This window comes from Hemitrygon akajei, chromosome 11 (assembly GCF_048418815.1).
Source record: "Hemitrygon akajei chromosome 11, sHemAka1.3, whole genome shotgun sequence".
NCBI classification, from domain to species: domain Eukaryota; kingdom Metazoa; phylum Chordata; class Chondrichthyes; order Myliobatiformes; family Dasyatidae; genus Hemitrygon; species Hemitrygon akajei.
This window is the reverse complement of record NC_133134.1, coordinates 17,541,060-17,555,193: the sequence shown is the minus strand read 5'-3', so window position 1 is coordinate 17,555,193 and position 14,134 is coordinate 17,541,060. Positions and strand designations below refer to the sequence as shown.

Here is a 14,134-nt window from a genome sequence, read left to right as displayed (position 1 = left end):
CACAGTGAGCTTGCTACTAATTGATGTAATTGATATAGCCTGTTTCTGACACACATTTTGTCATGATTTGCCCTGCTTAAGTTGAGCTAGTGGCTCTCAAGCCAGTCACTGTCGTGGAGCTCACAGCATGATACAGTGGAAAGCAAAATTCTTTCTTCTGCAGAGTATATTTATAGGACCATAAGATATAGGACCCGAATTAGGCCATTTGGCCCATCAGGTCTGCTGCACCATTTCATCATGGCTGATCCATTTTCCCTCTCAGCCCCGATCTCCTGCCTTCTCCAGATGTCTCTTCATGCTCAGACTAATCAATAATCCATCAACCTATGCCTTAAATATACCCAGTGACTTGGCCTCCACATTCGCCTGTGGCAACAAATTACAAGATTCACCACTCTCTGGCTAAAGAAACACCTCCTCATCTCCGTTCTAAAAAGCCATCCCTCTATTCTGGGGTTGTGTCCGCTGGTTTAGACTCCACCAGAACTCACTGCCTGTCACCTGTAGCACTGCATGAAGTCATAGACTCACGCAGCACAGCAACGGGACCTTCAGCTTGACTAAGGCACCCATCTAAGCCACTCCTTTTTCCTGTGTTTGCAGCTTATTAGCCCTGCAACTCACAACACATTACAAGGTTGCACTCAAATGACCTGCTTCCTGTGTATCCATCTAAAATAGATCTGTATCTGTAGCAGGGGATTGGTTGGGCCATGTGTTTCCCGCTGGCAAATAACCACAGCAATGAAGGTCTAAAAATACCAGGCAAAAGGAAGTCATCCCATCCATCAAGTCTGCCCACATTCTGATACCAGGAGCATTATGACTAGACGTTCACTGTTCAACTCGTGTCATTACTTCTCACTGTCGTCTCCAAACATAAAAAGGCTACGAGTGGTGGCGGTGCAATTCTGAGGCAACATCCCTCTAGATCAGGGGTTCCCAACCTTTTTTTATGCCATGGACCCCTGCTATTAACCAAAGGGTCTTGGACCCCAGGTTGGGAACACCTGCTCTAAATCAAGCCCAATAATCAGATGCTGGAAGTCATTGCTTTTATCGCAGATAAAATTAGTATAACTCTACTCGGCTCAGTGCGCCTTTCTGGAGAAATCATCCTGCCATTAATGGGAGAAATTGGTGCAGTTTCAGCCACAGTTTCTAGTTTCGTCATAAGAACCAGAATTTTCCCCTCATGTTCTTTAATTAATCCTAGAGCAGTGGGGTGTGCACTCGGACGCAAAAAAGATGTGGAAAAAGAATCAACTCATATAAAAGAGATTAATTTTTAACATTTATTTCAGTTATATGAGTCCCTCTCAAAGCAGAACAACAAGTCTGAAAGAATCACTGTAGCCCAAAAGCAAAAAAAAATCCTAGATGCTGTGAATCTGAAGGAAAAACAGGTCATGTGATGTTCATGCAAGCAAGAGGGTTAAAATATGCAGCACACCATCCTTACATGTGTATCTAGGCATAACTCCCTGCATCACAGTTGAAGGCCACTCTGGTTTGCATTCTTATTTTGTGCATCGCCACTGTTTAAAACTCTCTTTACTCAATGTATATTTACCTTACTAACTTCCATATTCTCAGTGTTGTAATTTATTATTACTTTTAGATCTGCAGTTTGCCTTTGTTTGCATTTTGATTGTCAGTCTTTGTGGGTAGTTTGACATTGACTCTTGCATTTCTTCATTTGACTATGAATGCCTGCAAGAAAATGAATCTCAGGGTAGTATATATTGACATATATGTACTTTGATAATAAATTTATACTGAACTTTGAACTTTTTTTTAATTAGGTAGACATATGTTTATTTTCGGTTTAAATTGCAGTCCATTTCATTGGAAGTATAGGTGGGTGGAACGGATTCAGATTTTCAGCTGTCATCTGGGATCTCAGATCCCAGTCATCTCAGTGCATTAGGCTCTAATTATGTGGAATACTTGTTGAATAATAATGAGTCATGTAATTCACTAAATCCTAGTTGTGTATTTGATAAACTCTAAAGTTCTGAGAAAGCTGGGAGTAACAGAGCATGAAGTCAGACTATTGTGGAAGCTCTCTTGACAGATACAGATTATATTCCTCCCACAGATAATGGTGCTCTTGTCCATGAGAAACAGCAGAACACGTGCCTAGCTTGCACTGTGTAGAATTATAAACTAACGCGCCTGCAATATTTCCTCTCTCTTTGTTGTTTTGGATCATTGTCTAGAAACAGACCCTTTTTTTCCACAGGGACGTTTGTGTAACTGGTTAAATCTGGCATGTTTTCTTACAATTCCAGTTCCACTAAAGGCTCTTTCACTGAATATGCTATCCGACCTGTTGGGTGCATGAGCGTTTTCGTTTTTTTTTTATTTCAGATTTTCACTGTCTGCAATTTTTTTTAAATTATTATTTTCATTCAGAAGCTACAATTCTGTAGATCCACCTTCACTGGGCTTTTTGTTGAAAGCTGCAAAGGGAATTTCTAGATTGAATAAAGTCTCTGCTCACAAATGCTCAGTGTCATTGGCGACAGGTTTCAAAGTTCAAGCAAAGAAAGTGCTAAGTGCTAAAATGATTTTTTTTTTCACTCATTTCTGTTCTTCCTTTGCAGGTCATCAGGGACATTCTATTAATAGGGCATCGACAAGCATTTGCCTGGGTGGACGAATGGTGTGGTGAGTTACATTAAACCGTTTTTGCAGATGAAGCAGTAAGATGTGATCTATGTCTCCTCTTAACCAGAACGCCCTCATCTGATACTCCTTCCAGATGGGAAGAGGAAAGGATGAATATATGGTTTCCTTGCCCAACACATTAAAAGCTTTTATGTTACTGATGAGAAGCATTTGAAGTGTCCACTTTCCAGTGAATTCCAACAAGAACACTCTGATACCGATGCGTGAACACGTTTATTAGACAGTAATTGTGAGGCCCTTTACACACCTCCCTCATATTTTATTGGCACTCAGTTCAGTAAGGCTCAATCCCCCTGTGTTGTAAAATGGCCAGTTGACTCTTTATTACAGATTCTATGCTGTCAGACAAAGATGAGATATCAGAATCAGAATCAGGTTTATTATCACCGGCATGTGTCGTGAAATGTGTTAACTTAGCAGCAGCAGTTCAATTCAATACATACTATAGAAGAAGAAAAAATAAAATAAAATAATAATAATAGTAATAAATAAGTAAATCAATGACAGTATCCGTATATTGAATAGGTTAAAAATCGTGCAAAAACAGAAGAGTGAGGTGGTGTTCACGGGTTCAATGTCCATTTAAGAATCAGATGGCAGAGGGGAAGAAGCTGTTCCTGAATCGCTGAGTGTGTACCTTCAGGCTTCTGTACCTCCTACCTGATGGTAACAGTGAGAAAAGGGCGCACCCTGGGTGCTGGAGGTCCTTAATAATGGATGCTGCCTTTCTGAGGCACCTGCTCCTTGAAGATGTCCTGGGTACCTTGTAGGCTAGAAACCAAGATGGAGCTGACTAAATTTACAACCCCTCTGCAGCTTCTTTTGGTCCTGTGCAGTAGCCCCCCCCCCCCCCCCCAATACCAGACAGTGATGCAACCTGTAAGAATGCTGTCCACGGTACAACTATAGACGTTTTTGCGTATATTTGTTGACATACCAAATCTCTTCAAACTCTGAATGAAGTATAGTCACTGCCTTGCCTTCTTTATAACTGCATCAATATGTTGGGACCAGGTTAGGTCCTCAGAGATCTTGACATCCAGGGACTTGAAACTGCTCTATTCTGATATGCCCTATTCTGATTGAGCTCTCAAGGCAGCTGGGGGATTATAATTAAACTAAATAAATAAATCTAACTTTACTAATAGTGATGATGAAACTACCAAACCATTATAACAATAATAATAGCTTTACTTATGGAGCATTTTTGTGCATTAAGATGCAGGCTCAAAGTGCTTTACACAGATTGTAAAGATAAATCGATATAGTCATAAAAATACGAGACAAAATTAAAACTCACAAGTAAAAACAAACATTATGTAGAATAAAATGTAATTGAATATACCAGATTACATAAAAGTAATCAACATCAATAGGCATTAAGTAATCCTATAAGTAAGCCAAATTTAAAAAGTAAGTTTTTAGAAGTGTTTTGAAACATTCCACAGTACTGGCCTGGCGTATCTCAGTCAGTCGAGTATTCCAGGTTTTTGGTGCGTAAGAGCAAAAGGCCGTATAAAGTTCTTATATGCTTGGCTTTAGGAACACTAAGCAAGCCAGTATTTACAGATCTAAGCGTACAACTAGGGATGTAAGGGGATAGACGCATGGAGGAGCTTCAAAGCCTTGCATACAACTAAGTGTATTTTAAAATTGATCCTCAAGGACACAGGCAGGACATAATAATACTGACGAATCTGCTGAAAAGGCCTCAGATTTTCTAGTTCACTAACATCCTTAAGGGAAGGAAATTGGTTGTGCACACCCACCCAAGCCTATGTGTGACTCCAGGCCCATATATGATATGGACCAGTGTCGTGTACTGATAGAAAGTGGTCCGGGCAGTCAGTACAAATGTGTAAAAGAGAGCGTGCTTACTGGTGTGAATGCACAGGTAAGACATCCATGGAAACACCAATGCCCAAGAACGTAGAAGACAACAAAGATAATGGATACAGCTCAGTCTATCACAGGAAATTACCTCCCCACCGTTGGACACATCAAGGAGCACTGACACATGAAAGCAGCATCCATCATCAAGGACCCCCACCATCCAGGCCATGCTTTCTTCTCGTTGTTGCCATCAGAAAGGAGGTACAGGAGCCTTAAGTACCACACCACCAGGTTCAGGAGAAGTATAAACACAAGCGATTCTGAAGATGGTGGAAATCCAGAGCAACACACACAAAATGCTGGAGGAGCTCAGCAGGTCAGGCAGCATCTATGGAAATGAATAAAGAGTCGATATTTCGGGCTGTGACCCTTTATCAGGACTGGAAAGAAAGAAGGAAGGTGCCAGAATAAAAAGGTGGGGAGAGGAACAACACCTACTCTCGCTGGGTAGCCACCCACAACCTGATGGCATAAACTTCATTTTCTCCTTCCAGTAATTTTTTATCTTCATTTTATGTCATTGCATTGTACTACTGCTGCAAAATAATAAATTCCATGTCAAATAAGTCAATGATAATAAATCTGATTCTGAACATACCAGCATCTCAGTTCTCACAACACTCCGTTTAAACTCACAGGGCCCAGTTAGAATATTCCCTTTAAAGTTACCAGGTTCACTGTAAAATGATTTGCCCCACGGTGTAATTTCTAAGATAAAAGTGAACTGGAAGTGTACTGGGGTTTACTAGCATCTGGTAATCTGCCCAGCATTACCAAAGTCCCGTGGATTAATGCAATTCTACTGCATTCACTCCTGTAGTTCTCAACAGGAGGCACTGTCAACCCTGATTAAGAATGGTGACTGTTCATAATCCAGCTCCAGAGACTGGAACAATTATCCTGGTGGGAAGCTCAGAGGTAGAGCTGAGCAAATGCTGTTCTGTTAGAGCTGCTGTCTTTTAGATGAGAAGTCAGCTGTGCCCATGGACGGAATTAAAAGATGGCAACATTTTATAGAAAGGAAGGTTTTTTCTTGTATCCACAACTTCTTGTACGATCTAATGGGCCTATGACATTTGCTGTTTCTGGGAGCGCGCTGTGCATAAATTGACTACTTCATTTCAATTTTCGTACCCTTCTTAAGTATTACATTGGCTCTGGCATGATTTGGGATGTTCTAACAGAGAAGCAGAAGTCTTAGCTCTGTACAGGAGTTTGTACTTTCTCCCCATGACCGCGTGGGTTTCCTCCCACAGTCCAAAGGCGAACCGGTTGGTAAGTTAATTGGTCATTGTAAATTGTCCCGTGACTAGGCTAGGGTTAAATTGGGGAATTGCTGGGTGGCATGGCTCGAAGGGCCTATTCTGCGCCATATCTCAATCAATTAATTAAAAAATAGACAGATAAATACGTACATAGCAATGAACCCAGAATAAGAAGGTGAGAGAAGGGAAGGAGTACATGCTGGCAGGTGATGGGTCAAACCAGGTGAGGGGGTTGCTCTGCTGACCTGTCCAATCAGATTCCTCCTTCTTCAGTGCTTTACCTCTTTCACCTATCACCCCCCAGCTTCTCACTTCACCCGTACACCTTCCCCCTCACCTGACAGCTTCTACTCCTTTCCCTCTCTCCCCCTCTTCATTTCCTCCTCCCCTCCCTTCCCAGTCGTGACGAAGGGTGTCGGACCGAAACATCGACTGTCTATTCCTCTCCGTAGATGCTGCCTGACCTGCAGAGTTCCTCCTGCATTGCATACGTGTTGCTTTACAACAGGGGAATGATTTGATTTGAGCATGAAAACCATTGGACTGAATGGATTCTATTTGCAAATAGGCACCCTTTAAAGGATAACAAGGGTCAGTTCATTCATGCAGTCTCCCAGCAGGAAACCGTAATTAAGCAGAGCTGTTGCTATAATATCGCAGCTCTGTCTCTAGCCAACACACCTCTTGAAAGGAACTGGCTGCTAGTAGGTCACAACTGGAGAAGTTAAAGTATTCGGGCTTTCCTTAGAAGCACAATGTGCTCTTTTTAATTTTGACATTTTTCTTTAACAGTTATGAAAACCCTGACAACCTCTTTCAAACAGCAACCAGATTTCATAATTCGTGTGTCCTTCACATTCTATTTTGAAAAGCTATTCATTTACCTCTGCACATAATAAAAGAAGGATGCTTAACATCAAAGTTACTGTATATAAAACACTGACATTTCAATCTTTGAAATTATTTTACTTTTCTTAGAAAATTAGTCAAATCATGTAGATCGTGACTGCCAAACCTGTGACTGCATTTTGGTATGATTCTCCTAAGATGTGAAAAATATAATTCTAATAATTTCAAAACTCAACTATGCCTTAATAGATTTCACAGTAACAGCAATATGTGAATCACAAAGTTCTCCCTTACCTTGTTCTCAAAATTTTATTTTTCATCTATTATTAACACTGTGATTTTATCATGGGAAATTTCGGTTTAAATTATTCTGCACAATTAATCAAGTAAAATTTGACGAAAGGAGAAGAGACTCCTGGGAAGTGGTACAAGAACATATAAGCACAAGATATTTAATAAACACAAGAGTATCTGCAGATGCTGGAAATCCAGAGCAACACGTACAAAATGCTGGAGGAACTCAGCATGGAGGGGAATAAAGAGCTGAACTTTCAGGCAGAGACCCTTCATCGGGGCATCATGTAATATTCAGACATTTAATAAAAGAAACATGAAAATAATGCATTTACAAACACCAAACTGACGTTTAGAAGTGATAAGTTTTGTTCAATTATAGAGATTATAGATAAAGAACCTACTTCAGGTTACATTATTTTAAAAATAAAACAAATAGTTAAAAAAATCTGCTTGCTCCCCAGTTTCTTTAAGGACTGCAATAGCTCCTGGATAGTTAGTGTTCAGACTGGTTCAAAATACATAACTGCTGATTCAGAAAGTATGTTTTCTCAGAAGTCACTGAGATCATTAAATCATGGTATCCCTGACGCCCATGAGCTCCGAGGGTAAGCTTTTGGCCAACTTATGAATCCACAGCTTTGGTTCTCACACTGCTTAACCATTTTCAGTAATCACCAAGGGTTCTTCACCATCAATTAGTGGCTTGAGTGTAGAAGAATAGAAATACTTGGGGGTAGAAATGTTTCCTTGGTTGTTGTAACTGTATTGGAGGTTGCTCGTTGCACCCAGCCTTTGAATTTGGGAGACTTTGACTGGAGTTTTGTAAATGGAGTAACAGCACCTAGCCACTTTTATGCTGCATCTACAAGCTGAGTCAAAATGAAGCCATGTGTTTATAAATTAGCCCTCATTAACTTGTAAAGGCAGTAGCTCTGGATTACATCGGTTCACAACAAACCCAGGATTGCAATGAGTAAAATGTCTTTGAATGGTAGCTATTGGTTTTAGATTTCGTAGTATGATGTGGGCATACGTCTACTATTGTTGTATGAGCAAGGTCACCAGAGAGAAGTAGTGGTAGATATGAAGTAGTCTCTTTATTCACCAAATTAAAACAAGCTTATTTGGAAGAGAGAGAGAGAGAGCGACCCTTTTCGAGCAAGGCATCACTACAAGACAAATTATATGCTAAAGATCAAATTAAAATTCAGGACAATTCCATATTGAACTACACTTCCCCCTTTGCACCCATGCTACAGACTCCCAAATAATGAATTTAAATCAGTGTTGTCTGGACTTCCAATTAACTGTGGTCTCTTCCAATTAACTTGATTCATGGCTTTAGGAACCCATCGTTCAGAATCCCCATTTCAAATTTGCCTGAGGAGGCAGGTAGTTGAAGTTATTTGCAATATGTGCTAGCCCCCCACAACACTCTAACATCTACAAAGCTCTCATCTTTGACTCTGCCTTATGAGCAGGGAGGGCAGTTTGTAAATCCTGTGGTGGGGGTGGGGGGGACAGGATGGAGTACCAAGGCACTGTTTCTGTGTGGCAAAAGGGTAAAATTAGTTTATTATTGGGAAGTTGGTTTATTATTGTCACATGTGCTGAAAGACAGTGAAAGGCTCGGTCTTTCATACAGATATTTTCATCACGACAGTGCACTGAAGTAATGCAAGAGAAAACAATAATACAGTGCAGAATAAAGTGTTACAGAGAAAAGCAGACAGCAAGGTGCAAAGTCATAATGAAGTGGACTGTGAGGTCAAAACTTGATCTTATTGTACTAGGGTCCCCTTAGTTAAGTCAATAATCTTATAACAGTGGGATAGAAGCTGTCCTTGAATACTTGAGTTCAAAATTCAAAGTAAATTTATTATCAAAGTACATGTATGTCACCATATACTACCCTGAGATTTATTTTCTTGTGGGCATTCTCAATAAATCCATAGAATAATAACCATATCAGAATCATTGAAAGACGGCACCAAATTGGCATTCAACCAGTGTGCAGAAGACAACAAACTGTGCAAATGCAAAAATAAATAAATAAGCAATAAATATTAAGAACGCGAGATGAAGAGTCCTTGAAAGTGAGTCCATAGGTTGTGGGAGCAACTCGGTGATGGGGCGAGTGAAATTAATCTCTTTGGTTCAAGAGCCTGATGATTGAGAGGTAGTAACTGTTCCTGAACCTGCTGGTGTGGGTTCTAAGGCTCCTGCACCTCAGTTATTGGTTTCAGATTTAGTGATATGACATGGGCGTATGTACATCTGCAAACCTTTAGCTCTTGACTTTGACTTCTGAGAAGGGGAGGGCAGTTTATAAATGCTGGGGTGGGGGCTGTGGAGTTGGAAAAGACTGATAACTCCACTTTCGTGGTCAGCTGTAGTAGAAGGCAGTGGCAATACACTGAGCAGCTAGAAGCAAGGCTGTGCTCCTGTGGGGCCAGGAAGGTTATTCTGCTTTTCGTTTATGGCCTCCTCATGTGCCAAGATGAGGCCACCCTCAAGGTGGAGGAGCAACACCATGTAGTCCACTGGGGTAGCTTCCAACCCGATGGCATGAAATTCAATTTTGCCTTCCGTTAAACAAAAATACTTCCCCTCTACCTCTTCCTCTATTCCCCACTCTGATCTTTTACCTCTTTGCCCTTGCCTATTACTTCCCCCTGGGTTCCCTCTTCCTTCCCTTTCTCTTATGGTCCACTCTCCTCTCCTATCAGATTCTGTCTTCAGTCCTTAACTTTTCCCACCCACCTGGCTTCACCTATCACCTTCTAGATATCTCCTCTCCCCCACCCCACCCCCACTTTTTTTATTCTGGTATCTTCCCCCTTCCTTTTCAGTCCTAAAAAAGTCTCAGCCCGGAACATCAACTGTTTACTCATCTCCATAGATGCTGCCTGACCTGCTGAGTTCCTCCAGCAGTTTGTGCATGTTGCCTCAGGTTATTATACTTCTCCAGGTCTTTCGCCTAAAGGGCACACAGGACTCACCTGTTCGCTAACTGGCAGTTAGCAGAGTGGGAGAAATGCAATAGGTTTAGCACCCACGTTTACACTGCCTGTTCTGTGGCAGTGCCAGCCAAAAAGACTATCCTGGTAGACAGATGATTTAGCAGTCCCACAAGTCCCATTCTCCACCATAATGGAAACAAATGCCAGCTGAATTTTCTCCCCTGAAATGGAAACTGGGAATTCAGTGGAGTGCTGAACCCTTATAATTCATCCTGAGTCGAGCTCTCTGCAGACACCTGCTGCTTTAGAATATCATCCACAGAATTACAGTGTGATACTGAAGCACAACAAGCATTCCTGCAGGTTACCCACCCAGTAAGGTCATAAATGATAGTCACCGCTCCATAGATCTTCTCACGAGTCCAGCCTGGAGCCATTTCAGTCAGGAGCTGACACAATGAATCAAACTTAATAACCAGCAGTCAGGACAAGGTTTAAAGCAGCTTACGGACACATTCTGTCTGAGAGTCAAGTATCTCCATGGATACTGTTGCTGAAAGTAGCTGTTTATTCCAGAACTGACAAGTTGATAGATTTATTTTATTAACAGAATACCTATAATCTCTGGTGCTCACAATTCTGGATCAGAAGTTCAGATCTCAAGAATTATTGTTCAGTTAATGTCGCCAGCATGCAATGGCTCCCTTAGTACATTCATTTTAAAGTTCAAAATTCAAGGTTCAATGTAAATTTATTGTCAAAGTACGTATATATCACCAAATACTCCCCTGAGATTCATTGTCTTGCAGGTATACACACCAGAACAAAGAAATACAATAGAATCAATGAAAAACACCACAGAATATGTGTGGTCTCTGTAACACAGCTGAGAGCAAGCACAGGCCAGTGGTGCGGGTTTCTGGGAATTCTGGAGAAAGTGAAAGGATATTGGAACAAAGAGATGCCTTTTACACTTGCAACACTTTTGTCTCTTGGTGCATTTGTGGGGGTGTTTAGAAGGACACATAATGAATCCTTCAGGGAGGTTTTCCAAACTCCGCAGCAAACCAAGTCAGGGGTTCCCTTCAAGGAAGTGGGCCCCCATTTCCCTCACACTTGAAGTCCATTTTGAGACTTTCTAAATCACCACAGATTTCCTTCTGTTCCTTTAAATGCCGGTACCACGTGGGCAGAGAATAAACTCTACAATGCCAATCATTAGGTGCTCTTTTTAGTCCCATTCCCTCATTTACTGTATCTTCCTTTTATATACAAAATTTTATTCAACTGATTGCATTATCATAGCAGTACACCATTATACAATGTTTAGGACTTAAAATCAGAATCAGGTTTATTATCACTGACTCATGTTGTTAAATTTGTTGTTTTGTGACAGCAGTATAACGCGATACATTAAAAATTACAATAAGAAATATTTAAAAAAAACTAAGTAGTGGAAAAAGAGATTGGAAAGTGGGGAAGTGTTTATGGGTTAATGAAACATTCAGAAATCTGATGGTGGAGGGGGCAGAAGCTCTTCTTGAAACATTGAGTGTGTGTCTTCATACTCCTGTGCACCCTCCCTGATGAGAGCATGTCCTGGATAATGATCATCACTGCTGGATGCCGCATGTTGAAGATGTTCTCGATCGTGTGGTTAACACTTGAACCATTAAGGGGCTCTAGGTGGCTCGAACTCACAGGGTTTCCCCAGCGGTGTATTGCCATACAAGTACCAATTGCGCCATGACTGTTCCCTTCTGCTCACCTGACATGACTAAAGATAGATAGATAGATACTTTATTCATCCCCATGGGGAAATTCAACTTTTTTCCAATGTCCCATACACTTGTTGTAGCAAAAACTAATTACATACAATACTTAACTCAGTAAAAAATATGATATGCATCTAAATCACTATCTCAAAAAGCATTAATAATAGCTTTTAAAAAGTTCTTAAGTCCTGGCGGTAGAATTGTAAAGCCTAATGGCATTGGGGAGTATTGACCTCTTCATCCTGTCTGAGGAGCATTGCATCGATAGTAACCTGTCGCTGAAACTGCTTCTCTGTCTCTGGATGGTGCTATGTAGAGGATGTTCAGAGTTATCCATAATTGACCGTAGCCTACTCAGCGCCCTTCGCTCAGCTACCGATGTTAAACTCTCCAGTACTTTGCCCACGACAGAGCCCGCCTTCCTTACCAGCTTATTAAGACGTGAGGCGTCCCTCTTCTTAATGCTTCCTCCCCAACACGCCACCACAAAGAAGAGGGCGCTCTCCACAACTGACCTATAGAACATCATCAGCATCTCACTACAGACATTGAATGACGCCAACCTTCTTAGAAAGTACAGTCGACTCTGTGCCTTCCTGCACAAGGCATCTGTGTTGGCAGTCCAGTCTAGCTTCTCGTCTAACTGTACTCCCAGATACTTGTAGGTCTTAACCTGCTCCACACATTCTCCATTAATGATCACTGGCTCCATATGAGGCCTAGATCTCCTAAAGTCCACCACCATCTCCTTGGTCTTGGTGATATTGAGACGCAGGTAGTTTGAGTTGCACCATATCACAAAGTCCTGTATCAGTTTCCTATACTCCTCCTCCTGTCCATTCCTGACACACCCCACTATGGCCGTGTCATCAGCGAACTTCTGCACATGGCAGGACTCCGAGTTATATTGGAAGTCTGATGTGTACAGGGTGAACAGGACCGGAGAGAGTACGGTTCCCTGCGGCGCCCCTGTGCTGCTGACCACCGTGTCAGACCTACAGTCTCCCAACCGCACATACTGAGGCCTATTTGTCAAGTAGTCCACTATCCAATCCACCATGTGAGAGTCTACTCCCATCTCCGTTAGTTTGTGCCTTAAGATCTTGGGCTGGATGCTTCCTCGGAGCTCGGAGGACAGCAAACCTCTTCCAGTGGTAATATGCGGAGCACACGGAGGGACCTCCCTCTCCCTTGCTGATCAAAGGATCCAGTGCTGTTAGAGGTCCAGGTGCGGCACAGTGGGGTGTATTAATGCCACATAGCATGCATCACCATAGCAACAAACCTGTTCCGATAAAGACAGGGAAAAATGGCAGCTTCCAATGCAGTTTTATTTTGCAATTTAATTATATGCTCGGTGGCCACTTTATTAGGTACACCTGTGCACTTGCTCATTAATGCCAGACAGGATGGTTCGAGTATCTTGGAAACCGTTGGGATTTTCACGCACAGCGGTCTCTAGAGTTCACAGAGAATGGTGCGAAAGACAAATATAACATCCAGTGAGTGGCAGTTTTGTGGGTGAAAACGCCTTGTGAATGAGAGAGGTCGGAGGAGAATGGCCAGAGTAGTTCAAGCTGATAATAACTCAAGTATCCACGTGTTACAGCAGTGGACATCCCCGAACGCACAACATGTCAAACCTGGAAGTGGATGGGCTACAGCAGCAGAAGACCACGGATGTACGATCAGTGGTCCCTTTATTAGGTACATCCTGAACCTAATGTATGCTCCCTTTGCCACTCCATCCCAGCCAGTGCTGGTCATCAAAGGAAACCATGCATTAACTCATCCACAATGAAAGTTGCTGATTGTCGGACAGCTTAAAGCACAGGAAGAGGCAATTTGGCTCATTGTCATTCGTACCTGCCTGCCAAGTGCCTTTTACCTCATCCCATTTTTCAGCTTGGTTCCTTATCCTATAAGTCTCAACATTTCAAGTGTGGTGTGATCTATTCTTTGATATGCTGGAGAGTATTGGCCAGGAGATACCTGGCTCATCCTACCACAGTCGTTCAAGTGCAAGTTTAATTGTCATTCAACCATGCATGAATATTCATGAATACAGCCAAACGAAGCAGCGTTTCTCCGGGGCCAAGGTGCAAAACAGTTCATATACAGCATGTACAAGACAGCAAGCATGTATAAGATATCAATAAAATACAGTCACACAAAAAATATATAGTTCAAGTCCCTGAGTCCATCAATGTTGCAGCAGTCTGCAGTCGAACACAATACAGTTTGCTTTTTGCCGAGTGAACACCGGGGGGCAGCATTGACTCCAGCTTAGACGTCATGCCATATGGCCTCCGGTGGAGCACACCGACTCCGATACCTCTCTCCTGGGCAGCTGTAAATATGCCACACTGTGGCCAGAGGCCTGATTCTCGCTGTG

At 42.0% G+C, this 14,134-nt stretch overlaps 1 protein-coding gene across 1 annotated transcript in view; it reads left to right on the top strand.

Annotated features, from left to right (window-relative positions):
• Window positions 1–14,134, top strand: part of LOC140735348 (cytoplasmic phosphatidylinositol transfer protein 1-like) — a 234,274-nt gene that overhangs the window by 184,571 nt on the left and 35,569 nt on the right. The window contains exon 9 of the mRNA XM_073060293.1: window positions 2,613–2,676. Coding sequence (XP_072916394.1) covers window positions 2,613–2,676 — 64 coding nt within the window. The remainder of the gene's footprint in view (window positions 1–2,612; window positions 2,677–14,134) is intronic.